The following is an 18,607-nucleotide window of genomic DNA, read 5'->3' as shown; positions in this document are numbered from 1 at the left end:
AGCTGTGCTCACCAAGACAAGTGGGGAGAGCCGTGGAGACAAATCAGTAGGGAGAGCCGTAAGAAGGACGAAGAGTGGGCCGAGCCGCACTTCAACGTGGTTGGGCCGAGCCGCGCCTTGGTAATTTAGACCAAGATGCGTTTCAACATGCTTGGGCCGAGCCGCGCCTCGGCGAGGTGGACCAAGCCACATCTCAACTCGAGTGGCAGATGGGCCGAGCCGTAGAGAAGGTTAGATGGGCCTAGCTGCAAGAAGAATGGTGAGCGGGCCTAGCAGCACTAGGACGAGGGTGCAAGTTACATCCTCTATGGATAAAAATTTAAACGCGCTATACAAATATCAGACCAAAAACGTATCGGTCGCCACAGTTCGCTATCGCACACGAGATTATAAGTTGAGACTACATCGCTTTCTCTAAAACCGAAGTGAACTCTTAGAACCCGGCGAAACACACTCATCCTCTCGGAAACGCCGGTCTATAATCAAATTCAACGAGACTACCAAATCATCCTTGGTTAACAAAAACAGAACGCCTCGTCGTTCACACGGCTCGGCACCATGCAAAGAGAAAACGCCTCGTCGTTAAACACAGCTCGGCATTGCCAGCAAAAGTTGCTTTGCTATTATCAATTAAAACTTTCCAGCGTCACCTAAAACAAAAGATACTCCACAAAACTAACTCCCAGCTCGGGATTTAGAACCCAAACGAGAGCCTTAACAACTCACCCCTAAGCCCGTATTTCTATCGATTTCAAAGATCTCGGCTATAGAAGCAATCAAAATCACTCTCGACACAACAGTCTTCGTCCTTGAGAATTTTTTCTAAGCCAACAGTTTTCATAGATATTTTCACAGATCGTCAAAGATAAGTGCATCAAATCCGAAAACGGCTAAGGAAAAGAAAATATATCCATAAGCAAAAATAAGAGTCAAGTGGATAAAGCCATCCAGGCACCGGCAACATAAAAAGTTCGAAAAGTAAATCATCAAAAAACCTAAGTACAAAAAAAACTTATGCGACGAAGGGTGAGGGAAAGCGGAGAGCATCAAGCCGTGGACTGCGTCAAGCGGCTCGTTGCCAATGCTGGTGTCTACCGAGTCCGGCGATACTGGAGAGAAAACCAGCTCGCCTCGAATCTCGGAAGCAATACGCTCGTACGCCTCGTCGTCAGCATACTCACTCTTCAGCTTTTCAGCTTCGCCTCCTCGTCATCAAGCGTTGGGGCGTCCGGCTTCTTCAGGTCGGCAATCATCACAAGATTGCCCTTGAACTGCCCCAGATCGTTCTCATCATTTTTGGCCTTCTCGAGCTTGGCCAAACCTTCCTCCACCTTGGCGAGGCGTTCCTGAAATTTAGCCGTAAGTTCTCGCCTCACCTCTTTTTTCGACCGCTTGACCTTGGCATCGAACAAAGCGTCCTTTGCTTCGATACGCCTCTTGAGCATCGCCACCTTGGCGCTCTTAGCTCTCCTCGCCTACTCGAGGCGAATGACCGAGGCGGAGACCTTGTCAACATTGGCGCTCAGAACAATCTTCTCCTCTTCCAGCCTGGATGCCCTGGCCATCGCCTCGCCTAGTTTCCCCTTTGCCGTCGCGGCTTCGTTCTGAGCCTCTTCCAGCTTCACCTTTGACGCTGCGGTCTCATTTCGGGCCTCGTCCAAGTGACGTTCGGCCTTAGACAGGTCCGTCTCGTACTCAGTCATTAGCTCGTTAATGGCCGCAACAACTGCAAGTGATAATCCTCGTTATAGAGGAGATCGAATAGGATATACCTTGGTACCGCGCTGCGCCATCGCGCCGTACGACCTCGGCCTCCTCAGCTTCTCCGGAGGAGGAAGACGCGTGTTCGCGTTATTAACACGCGCGAACATCACTGCCGAGGCATCGGGGTCGTCAACGACCAGTTTGCGCGCAGCAGGATCCCCGGATGTCAGCTTGCGCTTCTTTTTCGACGGCTCGTCTTTTTGAGCGGCGATGCCTTTGCCCTTGTCTGTACAACCGAAGTCGGCGGCCTTGATGACTTCGGAAGAGCTAGGATCGCGGAGTTCGAAGGAGTTTTACTCCGTGCCTCCGAGTCGTCCTTAGATGCCTCGGGGATAACTTTGCTCGGTTCCAGCTCGGGCGCTGCTTCTTTCTCGGCCACCTCGGCATCGTTTGCCTCTGCGACCCGAACCGTGTCGTCACCTTCACGGCTCGGCAGATCGGTCTGAGGAATCGCCTCGGAATCTGTTCTAGCCGCTTTGGCGGCTCGCCTTGCGGCTTCTTCTTCTTCACGCCTCTTCCTATCTATCAGAGCGATTATCACCATCTCTTGAGGAGCTGGAAGATGAAGAGCTGACAGGGACTCCGGCAAGAATAGCTCGCGCCTTTTCTACTCTCTCGAGGGTAAAATTCTTCCTCCAGTTAACCTTCCGAGCCGAAAGGGAGTCTCGAACGATAAAGAGGTCGTCGGGAATCGGGGGAAGAACGTTCCAAACTGCAAAACAACGCAAAAAAAGATTCAGCAAAGGAAGATAATGCAACAAAAAACAGTTCCGAGCCGAGGCAAAGCTTCAGGTCGGCTACCGAGTGGTCCCCAGGTGGTCTTGGTTCTTCGAACGTAATCCTCGCCGACCGACGCCTCGTTCACCAGGACGTAGAAAAAGCGTTCAGTCCAAAACTGATCTTTGCTTGGAAAACCGCCTATAATTCGGCGATTGGACTTGTTGGAAATATAAAACCTATTTCCCTTCGGAGCTTTCCTGATTTCCAACAAGTTCAGCAGGTGATTCAGCTCGATATCGAGCCCGCACTCAAAGCTTTGAACTAAAATGCCAATCATATGCCGCAGTCCCCTCGGCATGATCTGCCCGATCGAGATCCCATGTTTCAAGAGGTATTCAAGGATAACTCCGGGGATCGGGAACCAGAGAAAGCAGAGCTCGAAGAACAGAGTGAAGTGATTCTCGGGAGGCTTGTCGGCTCGGTCGTTCTTCTCTGGAACGATAAACTCCACCGCCTCAGATATCCCGAAGCGACGCCTCAACGCCTCGAGTGAGTCAGAGGAGGAGAGCGTAGAACCGGGCGGGTCAGGTTTTTGTCTTTTTACTCGCTGCCCCCGCCCAGATGAAGAAGCGCCTCGGGACGCCATGAGACGTTCTAATTCACGCTTTGCCTCGAGTAAATCAAAGGCAAATGCCTCCTCCTCGGCTTTGACTGCGGCTTGGTCAATATCTTCGTCAGGAGAGGGATCCTAAGGATGGCTCGTCGAAACCGACGGCTCGTCGTATGGAGAGCCGACGTCTGGCGGATTTGTATGATTCGACACCTTGTCACTCCCGGGTGAACGATTGGAATGGCTCGGCGAGGCAGACGCCCCGGAAGATTCTGTGGTACCTCGCGCCTCGGCATCTGTGCGGCTCTGCTCGTAATGAAAAAGCGAATCCAGCGAATCGTCGGAGTGGCTCGACATAATTTACAATTTATACAGGAATTACAGCACGACGCGGCGAACCTCCACCGGAAAAAGATCTGGAACGGCAGAGACCTCAGAACCCTAGCCGGAAAATAAATAAACTAGAGAGAGAAAGAAGAGAGAAGGGAGAGCTACCTTTTAGTGAAAACGAGTAAGTCTAAAGATAATGAGGAAGAATGAAGGAGCTCACCCATTTATAGGAAAACCGAAGCGCGTGAGTTCCGTGTGAACCTCGGAAAACCGTCCCACGGCGCGTGGGATCCGCAGCGTATTAACTAATTCGAACTGCGTCGGTTACACGCGCCAATGAATCAGGAACTTTCTTTCGGAGACCAACGGTTGGGATACCTGAGCTTTCAGCCAATATCTCGCCACGGTAAATGCCTCGTCGTTAACAAAACGGCTCGGCATGAACTTTCTCTCGAAACACCTCGTTGTTAACAAAATGGCTTGGCATGAACTTTATCTCGAAACGCCCCGTCGTTAACAAAACGGCTCGGCATGAACTTTCTCTCGAAACGCCTCTTCGTTAACAAAACGGCTCGGCATTAACTTTCTCTTGAAACACCTCGTCGTTAACGAAACAGCTCAATATAACTATCTCAAAACGCCTCGCCGTTTATTCGGCTCGGTATAACTATCTCAAAACGCCTCGCCGTTTATTCGGCTCGGTGATATATCATGGTTTTTATGGTTTTTAACCATGGTATATGTCTTATTTATAGAGTCTTTTTAGTGTCTTTCGAGTCTTTTGGAGTCTTTTCAGGTCATAGGTACGTTTGGAGCTTAACTGGAGACTTTGGAGCACTTTGGAGCTTAATCAGGATCAAATTCGTCAAGTATGGATTTTGTGCTTTGGTGACGCTCGACACCATGGAGAGTGACGCGCGACACTTGTCAGAGAAATAAGGAAAAGGCGATTTTGTTTCCTATTTGAAGAAGGAGTTGGGCCCAAACGTTTTCAAGGAAGCCCAAAACGTGTCTTAGAGATATATATAGGATTTTTTATTCCCTTTTTACGTACACCTTAGATTTTTGAGAGAGAGATACTCTGAGTTTTCGGCTTTTGCGATTTTTGAGCTTGGGGAGACAAGTCTGTACTCTGTTCGTTTAGAGAAAAGATTTCGAACCCCTTTATCTATTTCGATTTATTCTATTGCTTTCTATTCATCATGTTTGTTGTTTCAATGACCATGTCTGAGTAGATCACCTGTTAGGTTTAGGGTTAATTAGGGTTTTCTTTGAATGTTTGATTAACTTGCTAGTTAGGGTTCATATCTATTTGTTCTTCACCTTAGGTTGTTCTTAAAGCTAATTCTGGACTGATCACCTAGAACTTAGATCTTAGGTTGCTTAATTGACACGGAAGCGTAATTGAATAACTGGAAAGAACCTGAGTTGAGCAAAGTAACTATTCGCAAAGGAATTTGGTTTAGGAGCTTTGTGAACATATCGAACTTGTGCATTAAAGCTGGTTTAAATCTGTAGGATTTACAAAGGAATTTGGGATTCTAGGATTTTAACTTAGATAATTCTCACAACGGAAGTTGGTTAATTATAGTTCTGTGTTTCGAGTTCAAGAACTGTGCTTAAACTGAGCCCTGACTTGTTAAGTTGATTTGCATTCATTGATCTCCTGAAAATCACCCTAGGCCTATCCTTTATCACATCGAATTTACAACTGTTTTCATTGCTGTTTTATTTATTTCTTTTGCATTATTATTTGTTTCGCATATTTTGGCTTAGCGTAACTCTATCTTCATAAGGTTTATTGAGTGATCTCTTGTCTCTGTGGTTCGACCCCTAGATACTACAACTGCACATCTGTGCTCTTGCAGAGTAGCTTAGGGATTAAACTTTGAGCATATCAAGTTTTGGCGCCGTTGCCGGGGACTTGATTTCGCCATTAAACCTAGTTTTTGAGTTTCGACTAAGTTTTTCGACTTAGTGTCGAGCGATACCACTTGTGGTGTCGCCTGTCACCTTCCTTTTTATAACCTAGTTTACTTATTTTCGTTTTCTCTCTTTGTTTTTGGTGTTTCAGGTTTATGCATACTCGTGGAACCAGGAGCAACAAGGACATCCCGCTAGTGAATTTGAGCAACGAACAGCTAGCTGAGTTAGAGCGAACGAAGCGGAAAGCAAGAGATCCGGCAATGATGGAAAACGCCAATGGACTTGTTCGTGATGATGATGGAACCTGGAGAGACCGAGAGGGTCATCTGTGCAATGCGAGAGGCCAAAGGATTGATGGAGATGGTAACATCATTCCACCAGCTCCTTTACCAGTGGATGTTGTTGACCAGAATCCACCACCTGCACCGCGTGGGAATGCTGTGATTGTTCCAAATCAGAGGAACGTTCCAGAGGATCGGAATGCGAGGGAACCTGCACCTGCAGTTGGACGTGGACGAACACTTGGAGACTACAACAGGCCTGAGCAGTTCTATGCAAATCGTTCTGCGATTCGCGCTCCTGCGTTTCAAAGAAACGATTTTGAGCTGAAGCCTGTGTACTACATTCTTGTGGGTCAGCACCCATTCCATGGCCACTCTCATGAGCACCCTATGGATCACATCGAGAGGTTTGAGGATTTGGTCACCAGCATCAAATACAATGGAGTGTCCAATGATTTCCTCCTCTGCAAGCTGTTTCCTTACTCTCTTGCTGGAGAAGCAGCTAACTGGTTGAAGCAGTTGGAGCCAGGATCACTCACCACTTGGGAAGAGACCAGGAACGCCTTCCTGCACAACTTCTTCGACGATGCTAGGTCTGAGGAGTTGAGGACTAAGATCTCGACTTTCTCTCAGGACCCTACTGAAGCGTTCAAGGCTTCTTGGGTGCGATTCAAATCGTACCAGCGAGACTGCCCTCACCATGGCTTCAGCGATGTGCAGTTGCTGGGTATCTTTTTCAGAGGTATCGACTGGAGGTATCAGATGGCACTTGATGCAGCAAGCAATGGTAACTTCAACACTCGATACCCAGAAGAAGCCGTTGAGCTCATCGAAAATTTGGCATCCAGCAATAGCACCAAGAATGCTGATCTTGAGCGAAAGAAGCAAGCTGGGAACATGGATAGATCGCAGATCGCTGAGGTGAAAGCTAAACTCGATTATGTGCACAGCCTTTTAGTGGGTAAGAAGTCTGTCAGATTCGCACAGGAGGTGGAGAGTTTCGAACCTGAGGATGCAGCTGAGGAAGAGGATGTCAATTTTGTTAGTGGATCAGGATTTCAGGGTCAGAGGTTTGGTAATCAGCAAGGTAACAGAAGCTACAGTGGAAATTACAGTGGAAACAATCAGAGGAATACCTTCAACAGTAATCAGAATTTCTCTGGTTACACGCCTAAGCCTCAGTACCAGAAACCTTTCTCCAACAACAGTTTTTCCAGAAACTACAGCACTCCTTCATCTCAACCTCAAAATCCTGACAATGAGATGAAGTCTATGCTGGAACAGATTCTGGAAGGTCAGCAGAAGCTCACCGTGGACTTTAATGGGAAGATGGATGCTCTCTACCTCGATTTGAATGGAAAAATCGAAGCTCTGAACACCCATGTCAAGCAGCTCGATACACAGGTAGCCCAAACTGCAGGTTCTGTTAAAAGGCAAGAGGGTTTTCTTCCTGGGAAGACTGACACCAATCCAAGGCATCACTGCAGTGCTATCACGTTGAGGAGTGGTAAAAAACTGAGTTCTGAGCCCACGAAGACGCCTCCTGCACCTGAAGTCGTGGACTTAGAAGATTCTGAAGAAATTCCTGAGATTGCAGAGCCGGTGACGAGCGACACCACCACTAGCGTCGCGCGTCACCAATTGCAGAGCAAAGCTGTTGATGCTCCGAATCCGAAATCTGCAGAGGAGAAAGATTACAAACCTAAAGTTCCTTACCCAAGGAGCCCTAGGAAGTCCAAGCAAGAGCTTGATGATGCACGATGCAAAGCTCTGATGGAAAAGCTTGTGATTGAGATACCCTTGGTTGATGCTGTAAAAATCACTCCTGTCATCAGACGTTATGTGAAACGAATGGTAACCAATAAACTCAGCCATGAACAGGGAGTGATGATGATATCTGAGCAAGTTAGTGCAGTGATTCAGAACCGAATTCCAGAGAAGCTATCTGATCCAGGAAGCTTTGTCTTGGATTGCTCTATCTTCACAGAGAGATTCAAGAGATCGCTGTGTGATCTGGGTTCAAGTGTTAACCTCATGCCTTATTCGGTAGCTGTCAATCTCGGCATGACTGATTTCAAGCCAACAAGGATCTCCCTCATCCTAGCTGATCGTTCGACAAGGATACCTGAAGGGGTGCTAGAAGATGTTCCAATCAAGGTTGGAGACTGCATGATACCGACCGACTTTGTGGTTTTGGAGTATGGAGAGGAGCCTAAAGATCCTCTTATCCTTGGGAGACCTTTTCTAGCTACAGCAGGTGCTATCATCGATGTCAGGAAAGGCAGGATTGCTCTGAATGTTGGAGATCTGGTGATGAACTTTGACATGGACAAGCTGATGAAGAAGCCCACCATCGATGGTCAGACCTTCTATGTCGACACTCTCACAGAGTTTGCTGAGGAATTTTTCCATGAGATGCTTCCTACAGACCCACTTGAGAGAGCTTTGACCACGTCTGCATCTGAAGCTGAACACTTGGACGAAATTTCAGCTTCTTACTCAAAGATGTTGGACTCTAGCGAGCATGTGATGCAGCTGGCATCGCAGGTTGAACAGCTTGAGACTCCTGCAAAGGTGAAGCAGTTATCCGACTGGAGTGAGGAGAAAGCACCCAAGATTGAGTTCAAACAACTCCCTGCAGGACTAAGGTACGCATTCCTGGGCTCTAATTCTACCTATCCAGTCATTATAGATTCTTCTTTGAACAATGTTGAGGTTACCTTACTACTGAGCAAGCTGCGCAAGCATCGCAAAGCTTTTGGCTATTCTCTTGATGATATTTCAGGTATCTCACCAGACTTGTGCATGCACCGAATCCACCTGGAGGATGAGTCGAAGTCGTCGATCGAGCACCAGCGCAGGTTGAACCCTAACCTGAAAGACGTCGTCAAAAAGGAGATCATGAAGCTACTGGAAGCTGGAATCATCTATCCAATTTCAGATAGTGCTTGGGTGAGTCCTGTGCACGTGGTTCCTAAGAAAGGAGGGGTTACTGTTGTGAAGAATGACAAGGATGAGTTGATTCCGACGCGCACAGTGACTGGACACAGAATGTGCATCGACTACAGGAAGCTGAATGCAGTGACCAGAAAATATCACTTTCCATTGCCCTTTATTGATCAGATGCTGGAGAGACTTGCAAGCCATCCCTACTACTGCTTCCTCGATGGGTACTCAGGATTTTTCCAGATCCCTATCCACCCAGACGATCAGGAGAAGACCACCTTTACATGTCCATACGGCACTTTCGCATATCGCAGGATGCCCTTTGGACTCTGTAATGCTCCTGCGACGTTTCAGAGATGTATGATGTCCATCTTCACTGACATGATTGAGGATTTCATGGAGGTCTTTATGGATGATTTCTCCGTCTACGGATCATCTTTTAAGGACTGTCTGGATAATCTCTGCAAGGTTCTGGCTCGCTGTGAAGAGAAACACTTGGTCCTTAACTGGGAAAAGTGTCACTTTATGGTCAGAGATGGGATTGTGCTTGGGCATAAGGTTTCTGCAGCTGGCATCGAAGTGGATCGCGCGAAGATTGACGTCATGACGAGCTTGCCACCACCTGATTCTGCGAAATCGGTTAGAAGTTTTCTGGGTCATGCAGGTTTCTATCGTCGCTTCATCAAAGATTTCAGCAAGATTGCACGCCCTCTTACTGCTCTGCTCTGCAAATATGCTAAGTTTGAGTTTACAGATGAGTGCCTTGCTGCGTTCGAACAGATCAAGCATGCCCTGATCAGCGCCCCCATTGTGCAGCCTCCTGACTGGAATTTGGCTTTTGAGGTGATGTGTGATGCTAGTGATTTTGCTGTTGGTGCTGTTCTAGGACAGAAGAAGGATAAAAAGCTTCATGCCATCTACTATGCCAGTCGAACTCTGGATGATGCTCAAAGGAATTATGCTACTACTGAGAAAGAGCTGTTGGCTGTGGTCTTTGCTTTTGAGAAATTTCGGCCATACCTTGTGGGATCGAAAGTGATTGTGCACACAGACCATTCTGCACTCAAATACTTGATGCATAAGAAGGATGCGAAGCCTAGGTTGCTGCGATGGGTGCTACTCCTTCAGGAATTCGATATTGAGGTCAAGGACAAGAAGGGGGTTGAGAATGGTGTGGCCGATCATCTTTCACGCATCAGGGTTGAAGACGACGTACCCATAGACGATTTCCTGCCAGAGGAGAATGTGTATTATGTGGAAACCAAGTCCCAGAACAGTTTTGACGAAGAATTGCAGGTTTTTCGAGTTGGAGGAACGTTAGTGACGAGCGACACCACCACTAGTGTCGCGCGTCACCTTACTCAGGCGAACACAGAGACCTCTCAAATTCGAAGCAGGTTTCCTGAGATCAGTTCAGCTGTTGCATCTACCACCCAACGTCCTTGGTATGCAGATATTGCCAACTATCTCGCTGCAGAGGCTGAGCCTGAGAACTTTAAGGGCTATGCAAAGAAGAAGTTCCTGAGAGAGCTGCGACGATACCACTGGGATGAGCCATATATGTACAAGCACTGTTCTGATGGGATTTACAGAAGATGCATTGCAGAGTCAGAGGTTCCAGAAGTGCTGTTTCATTGTCATGGATCCGAATATGCTGGACACTTTGCAACATTCAAAACAGTGTCTAAGGTTCTTCAAGCAGGTTTCTGGTGGCCTACCATGTTTCGCGACGCACATGCATTCATCTCGCAGTGCGATGTTTGTCAGAGGAGAGGAAAGATCAGCAAACGACATGAGATGCCACAGAATTTCATCCTTGAGGTTGAGGTATTCGACTGCTGGGGTATCGACTTCATGGGTCCTTTTCCCTCTTCTTATGGGAACAAGTACATCCTGGTTGCTGTTGATTATGTCTCAAAGTGGGTCGAAGCCATTGCCAGTCCCACCAACGATTCTTCAGTGGTCCTTAAGATGTTCAAGACCATCATCTTTCTTCGCTTTGGAGTACCTCGAATTGTTATAAGTGATGGTAGAGCATCCATCTTCCCATTAAAATCCACTGGTGAGTCTGTAAATAAGTCTTTTTGTTTCAGTTGATTTTCGTTTTTCTTTTTCGTGTTTCAGGTGAAACAGGGCTGGTGTCGAGCGACACCTAGTGTCACTTTCCACCAAAAAAAAAAAAAAAAAAAAAAAAAATATTTTTAGGACCTAGCTTAACCGGAATTCCAGAACCGGAGGGGAATCGGACGCGGATCGGGCACGAGGAAAATACCATTCGCACTTTGCAAGTGTCGCGCGTCACCACCCTAGGTGTCGCCCGTCACTCACAAACAGGTAAGTCTTCTCTTTCCCACGTTTATTTAAAACCCTCACACCTTTTTCCTCCCTTCCTCCTCACCGCACTCGACACTTTCGCCATAACCACCCTCACCAACACCGAAATTACTCAAATCTTCACCGATTTGAGTGATTCCAAAGCCTAACCTCATCAGATTTTCACCCTCTATCTGTTTCTCTCATCGATTTGCCATTCCAACAAGGTACACACTTCGAATCTCCACTTTTTCGATTTCGGTGCCTCAGGTTTGTTTGTCGAAATTGCTCTTTTTGGGTTGATGCTTTGCTTGATTTCACCTATGGCGAACCATTTCGGGCAGATTTCGACCACCCCCATGCGCTTTACACGGTTCATTTGGCTAGATTTGAGAATTTTGCTCTTCATGCCAATTGCACTTCAAAATTTGAGAGTGTGAAATTTGTTGTGGTTTTAGGGAGATTTCTGTATGCATGTGTCGCTGGACTCCTCCTTGTCGCTGATCCGACTTGCTGGAGAACATCACTTGTACTTACTTGTTCACTGACTTGAGATTCTTTTCTTTTGTTGGTTTGCTCTGTTTCCTCTTTTGCAGATGCCTCCACGCAAGCGACAATGCAGGGACGCCGCCTCTAGTACGCAACCTCCAGTCGAAGTAACCTTCCAACTCGGAGACCACGTCGAGGTTTTGGATGGTGACCTGTGGCAACGTGCAACCGTGAAAGCTGTCCTCGCACGATCTCGTTACTTGGTCAAATTCCTTGACTCCCAGGAGTTGCAGGTGTTCCCGACTTCCCATCTTCGCCCTGCTGCGCCACCACGAGCCTCCGCCTCACCGCCAGCATCGCCTCCTGCACTCCCTGATTCACTTGACGAGAGGATTAGGCGCCCGTGGCCTAAACGAGAGAATCTGCGCATTCCAACACGCAGGATCTGGGACGAGCCACCTCGAGCTGTTGTTGAGAGCGTTGAGTCTACACAGACCAATTTCAGATGACTGGGATGATTACGACACTTTCTTCTACAACGCCTGGCTCAATGTGAAGATACTCCCCACCAGGTTTTTGGACATTCAGGATATGAGGCGTTTGGGTTTGGATTCTGAGCTCCTGCGTTTATTGACGAAGCTTGGATTGGGCTCTATGGCTACCAGACCCTACGATCTGTTTCCTGACCTTGTTCGTCAGTTCCTCGCCTCTGTTCGCATCTACTACACCAACGAACATGCTCCAAACGCGCAGGAGGGCACTCTGACTTTCATGATCCGCGGGGTTCGTTACAGGCTCCCCTTTCGCGACCTATGTGCCTTATATGGGTTTCGCAAGGATCTCCCGAGAGTCACCCTCCCTACTCAGATGTTCGATGTGCAGGATTTCTGGTCCCATTTTGGGAATGGGCGTTATGATTCGAAGACTACGTCCCAGACCGACGTGCGCCACCCTGTTCTGCGATGCCTTCTACGTGTCCTGGGCAACACTATTCAGTGCAAGTCGACCCCGGGTAAGATGCGTCTCTCTGAGTTGGCTCTTCTTTATGTTGGCATTGGTGATTTGACAGATGGTGAGCATTACCAGAGTTCCGCGCACGCTACTGATGTCAACATGGGAGCCGTTTACGCTCATCACTTGGTTTCTTTGCAAGCCAAGCCTTTCTCTGGAGCAGGTACGACGCAGCGCACTGAGTCTGTTGGCAGCTTGCTGACCCCTATTTTCCAGTATTTTCGGATCAGCACGGAGAACAGCACCATTGTCACGACTCGCCGAGCTATTGATTTAGATCACCTACGCCACGCTTCCTGGATTAACCACAACAATCAGTGGTCCGTTCGCACTACAGCTGGTTCATACCGGATTCAGCTCCCTGATCGTGCACGCACTGACATAGGCACCACATGCGTCGCGCTTCGTTTCATGCCAGAGAGGAGAGTCTTGATTACTGTGTCTCGCGGTTCTTCTTCCAGAGCTCGTGCTTCCACTTCCGAGGACGACCAGATACCTCGCTCCGCAGACACCACAGTACCTCTCCCTGATCTTCCCACTGAGCCAGAGGTTCCCATGGAGGCTGCTGCTTTCCAGCGGTATGTCATTCAGAGTTTTCAGAGCATCTGGAGTGCCATCGCTACTCTCTCTCGCTGCGGATGTGTTCGCCCTACTTGCCCGCGATCTCGCTCACCCACGCCCTCTAATGATGCTACTACTAGCAATGAGGACTAGTTCCTTTGTCCTTCTGGTTCTGTTTTCTTGTCTTGTGTTTTTCGTCTCTTTTATTTTCGTTTGTTTGAGTATGTTGTGTCAGCTACACCTGTTGTGAGACTTTGTTGGATTTATGCATCTATGGGTTGCATTGTTACTAATAACCTTTCTCTGAGTGATCTGACAGTGCTAACATAGATGATCGCGACGATTGCTATCTGCACTATGGTGTCGAGCGACACCATCTTTGGTATCACGCGTCACCACCCTTGCACTTTCGACCTAAGCTTGTTTTCTTCTGAATCTGAGCTGTGTGTTGGTCGACCTAACTGAGTAGTAAGATATTCTAACCCGTTGCATTCTTCCTTCTGACTTTCTCTTCTGTCACCAACTTCGGATTTGATAACACTGGGGACAGTGTTGTTCAAGTCTGGGGGAGGTAGTTGCTGACATTGTGTTTGTTTTTCTTAAGAGTCAGTTGTGTCAAAACGGTTTTGAGTCAAAACTTGTTGGAGATCATGATGCCTTTCCTGGAATTACTGTGCTGACCTTTCACCTAAGTGACCACTGCTGCAGATTCAGTCTAGATCCGACTAATGAAAAATCCAAAGGCTGACCAGTTGACTAGAGCCGTCCATGTTTCCAACAGAATCCACTAACCTGAGCTAAGTACTGAACTTCACTTTTAACTCGCTGATGTGACTAATGCCTTAGAGCTTGATTCCTCATTCGTACTTGATCAATGAAAGCCTGTGTGAAATTTAATGAAGTGATTTCTCTCCTTTGTGACGATCTAAAAGAGGGCAAAAAGATTGAGATGATTTTCGCTTAGGAGTGAAGGGCTAGGAATGTTTCCAATGATCCCATTATTTCACTTCTAAGTTGGAATGATCACACAAAGGAAGGAAGTGAGGGGTAGGAATGTTTCCCATGACCCCACTATTCGCTGAAAACCTTTGATACAAGGTAAGAGGACAACGCGGGGACTTGGTGGCAAACACCATCAGTACTCGCAGCTTTACCCTTATCGAGTATGCGCCATAAAAAAAAAAAAAAAAAAAAAAAGAAGAAAAGAGATGATGAATGTGCGAAACGAATAAGTCTGGGGGAGAGAAAAAGTACCAAAGTTTATATGGCTGATTTGTTTGAGTACAGAATGGGAAAGAATCTAGAAGGTTCTGGGCATTGGAATCATCAGTGAGATCCAGCGATGAGGGTTTATGGACAATGTTGTGGAATTTTGGACTTAATCTGGAAAGCTGTGAATGTCTGCGGAGAAGTACATGGTGGTTCGATTTGGAATGATGAAGCAGTAGTTGAGTTGCAGGGTGATCGGTCAAAAGCGATGTTCCAATGAAAGGTTGAGTCTCTGTGTTTTCAAACTTCTTTCTCTTGTTTGGTGTTCTGTTTGCTTGAGGGCAAGCAAATGCTAAGTCTGGGGGAGTTGATATATCATGGTTTTTATGGTTTTTAACCATGGTATATGTCTTATTTATAGAGTCTTTTTAGTGTCTCTCGAGTCTTTTGGAGTCTTTTCAGGTCATAGGTACGTTTGGAGCTTAACTGGAGACTTTGGAGCACTTTGGAGCTTAATCAGGATCAAATTCGTCAAGTATGGATTTTGTGCTTTGGTGACGCTCGACACCATGGAGAGTGACGCGCGACACTTGTCAGAGAAATAAGGAAAAGGCGATTTTGTTTCCTATTTGAAGAAAGAGTTGGGCCCAAACGTTTTCAAGGAAGCCCAAAACGTGTCTTAGAGATATATATAGGATTTTTTATTCCCTTTTTATGTTCACCTTAGATTTTTGAGAGAGATACTCTGAGTTTTCGGCTTTTGCGATTTTTGAGCTTGGGGAGACAAGTCTGTACTCTGTTCGTTTAGAGAAAAGATTTCGAACCCCTTTATCTATTTCGATTTATTCTATTGCTTTCTATTCATCATGTTTGTTGTTTCAATGACCATATCTGAGTAGATCACCTGTTAGGTTTAGGGTTAATTAGGGTTTTCTTTGAATGTTTGATTAACTTGCTAGTTAGGGTTCATATCTATTTGTTCTTCACCTTAGGTAACTTGCTAGTTAAAGCTAATTCTGGACTGATCACCTAGAACTTAGATCTTAGGTTGCTTAATTGACACGGAAGTGTAATTGAATAACTGGAAAGAACCTGAGTTGAGCAAAGTAACTATTCGCAAAGGAATTTGGTTTAGGAGCTTTGTGAACATATCGAACTTGTGCATTAAAGCTGGTTTAAATCTGTAGGATTTACAAAGGAATTTGGGATTCTAGGATTTTAACTTAGATAATTCTCACAACGGAAGTTGGTTAATTATAGTTCTGTGTTTCGAGTTCAAGAACTGTGCTTAAACTGAGCCCTGACTTGTTAAGTTGATTTGCATTCATTGATCTCCTGAAAATCACCCTAGGCCTATCCTTTATCACATCGAATTTACAACTGTTTTCATTGCTGTTTTATTTATTTCTTTTGCATTATTATTTGTTTCGCATATTTTGGCTTAGCGTAACTCTATCTTCATAAGGTTTATTGAGTGATCTCTTGTCTCTGTGGTTCGACCCCTAGATACTACAACTGCACATCTGTGCTCTTGCAGAGTAGCTTAGGGATTAAACTTTGAGCATATTAAATGACTGGTGGTGGGCCTAGGGTTGCTCATCTTTTTGCAAGCCCATTGGTCCAAAGTTTTAAATTTATTAAACCCTAGTGTCTGCAAGTGCACGTACGTTGTAGGACTTAGGACTCTCGCCTCCGAAACTGACGAGCTGGGGGGCTAACTGTTGGGGTCAGTTTCCGCCCCAAGCGGATAAAACCATCTCAAAACGACTGAGTATGGAAGAAAGACAAATTGGCCGAGCCGTCCACAAAACATGGGCCGAGCTGCCCTACGAAGTTAGTGTGTCGAGCTGTGCTCACCAAGACAAGTGGGGAGAGCCGTGGAGACAGATCAGTAGGGAGAGCCGTAAGAAGGACGAAGAGTGGGACGAGCCGCACTTCAACGTGGTTGGGCCGAGCCGCGCATCGGTAATTTAGACCAAGACGCGTTTCAACATGCTTGGGCCGAGCCGCGCCTCGGCGAGGTGGACCAAGCCACATCTCAACTCGAGTGGCGGATGGGCCGAGCCATGGAGAAGGTTAGATGGGCCGAGCTGCAAGAAGAACAGTGAGCGGGCCTAGCAGCGCAAGAGGAGGCATGGGCCAAATCGTTTCCCTATGTGTTGGGCCGAGCCGGTTTTCCAAAATGGGCCGAACCAAGGCTTTGGAAGTCGAAAGCCCACAGAAGCCCTAGGCGAAGTATTATGACGGTGGCCGCACGAGCCGATAAGGAAATATGCCTAAAATCTCTCCCGAGATTCTCGGAGAGGTGGTTTAAGAAGTTAGTATAAATAAGAGATTTCTACGATTCATTATGTAACTTTGGCAACCCTAAGCAATAAGAGAAAAACACTTTCACAGCAATAAAAACTTTCTTTCGATCTTACTGTTTTTGGTGATAAACCCTAGAAGTTTCCGATCCCTCAAAGTTTTCCTTAACAAATTTCTGGTTGTGCGAGTTTTGGCTCACACAAAGGCCAGGCCGCATGACCATTCGCATTTCACACCAAGTTGGTAATGCGAGATGGGTAGACGTGGTCCCAAGTCGTACCAGAAGAACAAGATGCCAAGACGACTAAGTGTAAAAATGTGCTACCTGGGCGTGCGACTTGAAGAAAGGATGAATAAAGCCGCATGAACACTCACTGTTTAAACCGGGATGGGCCTGCGAGTTGATACAACAGGTCCTAGGCCACACACCAGGAGAAAGAGTCCCAGGCGTTCAAAGAGGGATCCTGCGAGATGGTTATGCGGCCTGAACCAGGGAGGGGCCGAGTCGCAGTAAAACTCGCTGTTTACACCGACCTGGTCATGCGGGACAGTACAACAGGAAGCCAGGTCGCATGTTAAGAAAAGGGATCAGATCGTTCAAGTGTTAAAAATGTGCGGTTTGGTTCTGCGAGTTAGACAGGGAAGTTCCCAGGCCGCACTAATACTGGCTGTTTACACCGGCCTGGGAATGCGAGATGGTTCAAGCAGGACACCAGGTCGCACAATGAGAAGAAGCAAAAAATTGTTCAAGTGTCAGAATGTGCGACCTGGTCATGCGAGTTGGATACAAAGAAGACCAGGCCGCATGAAAGCTCGCTAAATACACCGGGTTGGACGTGCTGGCTTATTGATGGATCAGCCAGGTCGCAGCATGAGAAAAGGGACAAGATCGTGCAAAAAAGATTTTTGTGCGACCTGGGCATGCGAGATAGTCAACACCAGGTCCCAGGTCGCACACGAACTCGCGCTTTACACCGAGACAGGCTTGCGGGTCATCGGGAGGCCACGCCAGGTCACAGGACAACGGGGAAGGCCAAAGCTCTCAGGAGAGTTTTGTGTGCGACTTGGGCATGCAGGACAGAAAGAAGAAGGTCCCAAGTCGCACACAAACTCGCGGAACACACCGAGTCAGTCGTGCAGGATGAGAAAGACCGGGTCCAAGGCACAAAAAGGAGGGAAAAGGAGTCTGGTCAAAAAAAAAGGACAGGTCAAACCTTGACTGGTCTAAGTGGATCTATTGACCACCAGTCCAAAGGCTGTATCTAGTCCCACACTCTCTCTTCCTCACCAAGAACACGAGTTTGCCTTCTAAACTCATTTCTCTCCATTGTTTTCTTCATAACTTTCTCATTACTTCACCAAATTCGTTGATTCAAAGTGCTCTGAACTCGTTTTTGAGTTGGTAATCTCATCTTGTTAGCATTTCGAACTCATTTCCATCATAATCTCAAGGTATTCACTCTGTTAAAACTTATATTTTTCCATGTTCTTAAATGGTGATTTTTGAGCTTCATTTGGTGGAATCGATTTTAATAGGTTGTTGTAGACCTTGGGATTATTTTTATAAATGCTAGGGTGCTAGATTATCATGGAAAACAGAGCTCTTTCTTGGTGATTCACTGTTCTTGAATTTTGAAAATTGTTGCAAAATAATTCATGGAAAAATCGAATTTTCTTGAAAAAGTGATGAACTTGTTTCTTGCTGAGTCTTTGCTTTGCACTTTTCTTTTGCATTGCTCTGAATTCATTGGAGTGATGCTTGGTTTGAGAAACTTGTTCATGTTCTTTAGAAATCAATTTTTCAAAATGTTTGAGAACTTTGTGGAACTTGATCTTGTGCTAACTTATTTCTGAGAAATTTTTTGGCAGATGACTGAGAGAACCAATGCTCTAGCCCGCATGAAGAAAGGTCTTGCATCCAAAGACAAGAGCTTGGTCTCAGGATCTTCAAAGCCAAAAGGAAATGGCCAAGGCACCAAGAAAGGCACAAAGCAAAGAAGGAGTGAACAAGAGCCAAAAAGAACAAGGAATGAGGAGAAGGCTTTGGTGGTTGCTTCTGGTTCCAAGAAGAAAGGAAAACAACTAACTGTGGTATCTGATGATGAACAAACTGAGAGTGGTTCAAGCAGCTCAGTTGGAG

General features: G+C 46.6%; 1 protein-coding gene and 1 non-coding gene across 2 annotated transcripts; both read right to left on the bottom strand.

Moving 5' to 3' along the window:
- Nucleotides 1-1,475: 1,475 nt before the first annotated feature.
- On the bottom strand, nucleotides 1,476-2,308 carry LOC112088591. The gene is made up of 3 exons (XM_024159020.1): nucleotides 2,062-2,308; nucleotides 1,781-1,990; nucleotides 1,476-1,726 (listed from the first exon to the last, which is right to left on the bottom strand). Exons 1-3 carry the CDS (start codon nucleotides 2,306-2,308, stop codon nucleotides 1,476-1,478), a joined length of 708 nt encoding a protein of 235 aa, XP_024014788.1.
- Nucleotides 2,309-6,231: 3,923 nt separating this feature from the next.
- On the bottom strand, nucleotides 6,232-6,338 carry LOC112082424. Its single transcript, XR_002897094.1, has one exon. It is a non-coding gene; the product is annotated as a small nucleolar RNA R71 (small nucleolar RNA).
- Between the last annotated feature and the right edge of the window lie 12,269 nt (nucleotides 6,339-18,607).

The sequence above is a fragment of the Eutrema salsugineum genome, unplaced genomic scaffold (genome assembly GCF_000478725.1).
Source record: "Eutrema salsugineum unplaced genomic scaffold, Eutsalg1_0 scaffold_8, whole genome shotgun sequence".
Classification (NCBI taxonomy): Eukaryota; Viridiplantae; Streptophyta; class Magnoliopsida; order Brassicales; family Brassicaceae; genus Eutrema; species Eutrema salsugineum.
This window is presented reverse-complemented; position numbering and strand designations above follow the sequence as displayed.